The 6,780-nt window shown below is 42.0% G+C and overlaps 2 protein-coding genes across 2 annotated transcripts; one reads left to right on the top strand and one right to left on the bottom strand.

Moving 5' to 3' along the window:
• Positions 1 to 233: 233 nt before the first annotated feature.
• Positions 234 to 731, bottom strand: LOC126851897 (uncharacterized). Its single transcript, XM_050596231.1, has one exon. The coding sequence runs from the start codon at positions 729 to 731 to the stop codon at positions 234 to 236; it is 498 nt and encodes a 165-aa protein (XP_050452188.1).
• Positions 732 to 4,971: 4,240 nt separating this feature from the next.
• Positions 4,972 to 5,776, top strand: LOC126851896 (uncharacterized). Its single transcript, XM_050596230.1, has 2 exons — positions 4,972 to 5,067; positions 5,111 to 5,776. The coding sequence occupies exons 1-2, from the start codon at positions 4,972 to 4,974 to the stop codon at positions 5,774 to 5,776; spliced, it is 762 nt and encodes a 253-aa protein (XP_050452187.1).
• The last annotated feature ends 1,004 nt before the right edge of the window (positions 5,777 to 6,780 follow it).

Here is a 6,780-nt window from a genome sequence, read left to right as displayed (position 1 = left end):
AATGCATGCGTGCGTGCGTTGTGTGTGCGCGCGCGCGTGTGTGTGTGTAGCAATGTATTATACTATTGACTATCAAAGCAGGAAAATAAAAGAAATATACATTTATCTTTATTTTTTTTATATTTTATATGCTGTATACATCTTACATATATTTTTATATGTATCATATTCTTTATATGTATCATATTTCATTCTTTTTATATGTTAAAAATAAAATGCAGTTTGTATGTGAATTACATTATATTGTTCTTGTGTATCCAAGAATTGTGCGATCCATCGAATCCCAACCATTTCACGTAAACCTCGTCACCTCTCTTACACAGTACTTTTTTTACGAGATACACGTCCGGATAATTTACGCGATGCAACTCATGCTCGTAGAATGCTCTAGCGACAGATTTCTTACGATAATCCTCGAATAGATAAGTTACGGGATTAGGATGCTGCACTTTAATAATCTTAAACACTTCGGTGGTCCAATTCGGTGTATAACCTTTCTCGAAAATCGTCTTGTATTTGTTAATGTGTACCGAATCATTTACTTTGAACTTTGTCGGACCCGCTATCTTTATCGCGCTGTACACCGTAGCCAAGAGTCTTTCGATCGCGGGAGTAACGTCGACGGGTCGCATACTGATCGTTTGATGCTTGCGCGCGTTGTAATCCGACACGAGTCGCGGCAACTCATCCACCCATTTGTAAGTTCCGTTGAGCGTAAACATTTTCCACATGTTGTTCTTTAAGGTGCGATTGAATCGTTCGACGACTGATGCCTTCAACACCGAATACATTAAATAATGATTGATGTTTTTTTTTTCATGAGGCTTTACACGTCGGTGTTGTAAAATTCCTTCCCCATATCGGTTTGCATGTTTTTCGGATATCTCTAACTATCTCGAATTATCTCAGGGATAGCATTAGCCGTTTCACTTCCACCTTTACGTTTGAGCGGTACGGCCCACGCGTATTTGATTAGCACATCAATGACGGTAAGTATGTAATGGTGGTCTTTGTTGAAACGCGAGTACGGACGCATCTCGACGATGTCAGCTTGCCACAGGTTGTCGTGACCGCACTACGACGCGTCTTCGGGGAAAATTTCTTCTCGCCGGAGCATGCAGTTCCTCGACGAGTCGTAGTTTCACGACATTTTTATCGGATTTTAATGATGCCATGTTTTTAGCGGTGCGACTGGTCGGCGCGTAATAATATATGCAAAGAAATTACATTATGTTTAATAGTATCTCAAATTTTTTTTAACCATTCAAACAGTCATTTATTTCCGTTTAATTTCCGTTTTATTTCCATCAATAGCCGTTCTTTGTCATCAGTTTGCCGTTTATAACGGTCCGTTAGCCGTTCGTAGCCGTTTCTGAGCAGTTTGATAGCTGTTCCTGAGTCGTTCCTGAGCCGTTCGACAACCGTCCGACAGCCGTTTGTTGCCGTTCATTGCCGTTTGTCAATCGTTCATAGCTGATCCTAGACCATTTGTTGCTGTCCATTGTTGTTCGTTGGTATTTTGTTGTCGTTCGTTAACGTTCGTTTTCGTTTCGCTGTCGTTCGTTGGCATTTCTAATCTAGCGTTATTCGCACACTGAAGCTCATTTACCACAGCCTGTAACGCACGTCCTTCTCATGCAGTAAGCTTCTCGTCTAACTCTTTCTTAATTCCGCATTTTAATGCACTGAATCTATGTATAGTTTGTTGACGACATCGGTATCAGCTTCAGGTTGCGCTACATGGCGAATCTTGAGTGCCCTCGCGTCAAAGCCCGTAACGGTGCGACACAGAGTATTATCGGGCACGAAATTTCTCATTAATCCGCTCCATTGACGGTACGAAAAGATATTCATCACGTCCCTGCTCTGCTGGATATCCCAAATTTGTTAATATGCATTACCGATGCAAGCGACTTTGATCAATCGATTGATTTTGTCGAGACACTATTTAATTTATAATAATGTCGGCTTTGCGAAATTCCTCGATGATCGATAGGATCTCATTGTCGTGGGCGTTATGGCCAGCTCGGCGCGAAGCATCGACCAATCATAGGCGATCCACTAGCTCGTTGAGATTATCCCAGTGCACATAGTCGATCTTGTTGTCGGTTAGTGTCATCGCGCGAGGCATGAATATTCCTTTTCCAAATTTTTTCTTTTTCGATTCGATCGACATCAAAGGTGCGATTATTTGTGTACACTTATTTGTATCCCGTGTTGCTCCGTAATTGGCCTTGTGCATCGTAATTGCGTCTATGCGCGCTCGTTGCCAATAATATGCTTTTGTATTTCTGCATATCGTCCTCCATGTGAATGACATCATCGAGCATTGTCTTAAAGATCAACTAGTATAATCCTGGTGTACCAATGTACCTCACTTTGTCTATTATTATAGAGCCATCTTTATTAATATCGAATCGTTTATTACCGAGCATCATTTTATTCTTGTCGAAATATATCCTGTATACGTGATCGATCTCGTTTTTTTCATCGCCACTGATAAGAATACCTATGTATTTTTGTCCCAGTAACCCCAAGTGCTCTCGCAACATTTCTTGACCTTCCGACGTTTGCAATTGATTTCGAACGGACGTTACGAGTGAGTCGTCCGTGGTTTCGAAAACATCTTCACTCGCGAGTGATTCGGGTATCGTAGATTGCACGATTGTCGCAGTTGGTATAGAGGTTATCGGCGGTTCATTCAGTAAAACATCCGAGCGTTTCGATTTATGCGATGTTGGTAAGCGATCCGACTTGGCGTCAAATCGTTTCCTCTTTTTCGGTATCGCATCCTGCTCCTTCTCCTCATCTTCTTCCTTCTCGTATCGCTTGAAGGGTAACATTTCAATTTTCGCGTCAGTGTTACTCTCCGGCTCATTCTTCCGGCTCACCACGATCAAGCCAGAGTTATCGACGATCTTTTGTAGTGGTCCGATGAGAGGTCTAAAATGCCTGTCCAACATGATATCCTTCTTGATCTTACCGGTCTTCAAAGCGCGATGTTTCTTGCGAATCGATTTGCTCGTCTTCGCAATTTCCCTCGCAATTTTCTCGCGCTCGCGAATATCTTCGCTCCTATCATTCGCAACCATCGAGGAAAAACAAAGTGTCGATCATGTTTCACCCTGATGAGATATCGGCAACGAGAAGCCTTCACTTGGGCAGCGATGAAAGCCAAGACAAAAATCGGTATGGGTATGGGTATGAAGACGAAAACAAAGACGAGGACGATGACTACGAGGAAAAAGCGTATACTTCCAACAGCGAAACGAGGTGGTGTATTGCCGATTCTATCGATGTTGGGCGCACTCGGATCCTTGATCGGTGAAGCGGCTGGTGTGGCAAAGGCGGTGAACGACAGCAAATCCGCGCGGCGTCAGCTGGAGGAGCTGCAATGTCACAATCGCGCGATGGAAGGTTACGGACTTTATCTCGCTCCATACAAATATGGAAATGGATTGTATCTCGGCCCGTACAAACGTGAATAGGGAGTAGTAACGAAGAAAATAAAACGTCAAAGAGGTGTTAAATATGCCCAGGAATATGACAACGAACATACAATTAGAACAACTGGCGAAACACATGCGCGTACCGTACTTTAGAGGTGTTTTCATGACTCGTTACCGGTCAGTGGCATACGTCGAAACGAGAGCGATATCATAAACCTGGATAATGCAGCGGACCCTGGTACTTATTGGGTAACGTATGCAAAGAGGGGGAATCGTGTTATATATTTCGACAGTTTTGGTAATCTTCGACCACCAAATGAATTGGTACGATATTTTGAGCGGAATGTAACAAAGATCGAGTACAATCGCATATCCTTTCAAACTTACGATCAGAACATCTGCGGGCAATTGTGCCTGCAGTTTCTCCGAACGGTCGATGCATGCAAATTTAAAGCCTGACAATGCGCCGTTAAGACTCAGTATTCGTTAAACAGCTTTGCCGACATGTCTATGACATTCACGCTAACCGGGAAAAGTAGCGTCCTCGCGACACATTACAGCCGTGGATTTGAGCGACGGTGATTACGAGCTCGGTCTAACAAATTTTAAGACTTATCATACGATGTCGAATGTGAATTCCTCGAATAATAAATTTTATTTTGATGAAAATGACACGGAAATTACGATACCCGAGGGATTGTACGAGATACATGCCATATATGAATTTTTGAAACATGTAATTTTACGGAAACGCCCGCGACATGTAATTCACTCCGGCAATCGTTTCGATAATCGCGTCGAATATTCTATCGGGAAAGAAGACCATTCGAGCGAACGGTGACGAGGATGAGACTATAGAATACCCGATAGTACTCTGTGCTAATTACAATACGATGAATAGGGAGATCAAATGCGCTTTTAGAGTAAACTTTAACAAACCCAACAACATCGGATCGTTATTAGGATTCTTAAACATATTGCAGCCGAGACAGTGGCATCAATCGGACATACCGATTAATATCATCAACATAAACATTATCCGCATAGAGTGTAACGTGACCGCAGGTGCATACAGTAACGATAAACGCGTTCATACGGTACATGAATTTTCACCGAGTGTGCCACCAGGATATAAGATATCGGAGACACCGGCGCAGATCATTTACTTGCCAATCATCACGCGGGACATTACGAATTTAACGATACGCGTCGCTGATCAAAACGGACGATTGCTCGAGGAGAAGAGATCACCATCAGATTGCACATACGACGGCGACAAAATTAACATGCGACACATGAGATGCTTGTGTTGAACAACTCGAAGCAGGCGAGAGATAATAATATCTTTACGGTACCGATTGATGATATCATCCGATCATCATCATCATCATCATCATCATCACTATTATCATCATTATTATCATCATTAAGTCGCTCTAAAAAGACGAGAAAGAAGCTCAACGCTACGAACGTTAAATTTTTACAATCTTTGTGCTTCGCGGTACGAAACATCTGAGAAAACATGACCGATATCCTTAACATCAGAGGCGAGCCGGTCTTTGACGATCATATTGTCAAGATCGAGACTCACACGTACAACCAGTACGCCAACACGACAGTTTTAGCACAGTGACGAGATACAAATACCTATACAACAACAGGATCTTTATGCGCTATCGTATGAGAGTTTTCTATACATCGTGGGAAAATTAACAATAAACAAACCAGCCGAAGGGTATGATGTGGCACTAGGAAATAATTGTATCGCGTTCGATAAGATTCGATACGAACACGATGGTATGGAAATTGATCATAATAGAAATGTGGGAATAACAAGCACACTCAAGAACTATCTAACGATACCATCCGATAGAATCGTAATTATGAAAAACGTCGGCTGGGATGCGCACACTAATGCGAATGGATATTTCAATTTTTGCGTACCATTCTACATGTTATTTGGATTTTGCGAGGATTATAGATGCGCGGTGATTAATGCTTTTCACGAATTGATTTTAATACGATCGCGCAACGACAATTGTCTGATTGGAAATTTGGCACTGGAGCCTGTGATCGACATATTCAAGATACAATGGCGAATGCCACACGTGATATTAAACGATATCAACAAGCTGTCGATGTTGCGCGCCTTGGAAAGCGGTCGATACCTCAGCATGGGTTTTCGTGGGATCTGTACGAGTTTCCGCTATTGCAGCGTACAACCAAATATTCGTAGGCCATTAAGACCGCGACTCAATTGGAGAAGCCGCGATACGTTGTCTTCGCTCTACAGACAAGTCGAAAGAATATCATGTCCGAGGATATGAATCGATTCGACGACTACAAATTGAGCAAAACGTGAAACTTTATCTGAACTCGGAATGTTATCTGTATGACGATATGAATCTGGATTTTGATAAAAATAGATGATCGATTCTATACAACACCAGCGTTTCTGCAAGAATTATTACGGATACGAGTATCTTGAACCGAGTCTCACCGTCACGTAGTTTCTATAAAGCGATCCGTTTGTGATTATCGATTGCTCTCGACAAAACAATCGGTCAAGAGCGCAAGCGTGGATGTGAGATTAGAATACGATAGAGATTAGAGTGTAAGCAGAACGTGTCGATGAATACCACTGAGTACTGTCTTATCATATATGATCGCGTGATTTAGTAAAACCCGTTGAGCAACGTTGTGCGCAAAATCGCCTAAGTATGGCGGATGAGACGATATAAAACCTGCAATGCATCAATAGCAGTCTTCTCGACGTGCTGATATCAAAAAAAGTTATGTCCGTACCAACGTTCGTGGACTTGCAAGGATTCCTCGTCGGGATGAAATTTGTCGTAAAGAAGGTGGCGGAAAGGGGACCATTCTGGCGCATTATATTTTTATTCTATGCCATGGAATCTCCTCACAAAATCCGACAAGTCATGTGCTTCCTGGCTGATTGCGAATTATCATGGATTACGATGGGAAGATGGAAACGTGCTGTACAGCATGGCTAAACATTTGATTACATCGGCGGTGCTTGGTACAGAAGAGGATGACGAGATGCCGGCTCTCGAGTACGTCAAGGGGTACCAGAAACGAGAATGGCTGGTGGATTTGCGTGAAAATTATGCGAGAAATAAACTAATCATCGAGACGTTGGATGCTGATTATGAAGATATTGAATTTTTAAATAATTTAGATGTTACTAATATTATACGATGTGGAAAATATGTTAAGAATTGCGCATTACAAAATGTATTCAAAATATTTAACTGGTGATCGCAACGCCAAAAAAAATTGCGATATTTAAAAAAAATAAAATGTATTATTG

Source organism: Cataglyphis hispanica, chromosome 9, assembly GCF_021464435.1.
Source record: "Cataglyphis hispanica isolate Lineage 1 chromosome 9, ULB_Chis1_1.0, whole genome shotgun sequence".
Classification (NCBI taxonomy): Eukaryota; Metazoa; Arthropoda; class Insecta; order Hymenoptera; family Formicidae; genus Cataglyphis; species Cataglyphis hispanica.
This window is presented reverse-complemented; position numbering and strand designations above follow the sequence as displayed.

What these genes read in the sequence shown, in the direction of transcription:
- LOC126851897 (XM_050596231.1), bottom strand. Translation starts at nt 731, where the DNA reads ATGTGGAAAATGTTTACGCTCAACGGAACTTACAAATGGGTGGATGAG.
- LOC126851896 (XM_050596230.1), top strand. Translation starts at nt 4,972, where the DNA reads ATGACCGATATCCTTAACATCAGAGGCGAGCCGGTCTTTGACGATCAT. An exon ending in ACCAGTACGCCAACACGACA is followed by an intron (nt 5,068 to 5,110) that starts GTTTTAGCACAG and finishes ATACAACAACAG; the next exon opens with GATCTTTATGCGCTATCGTA.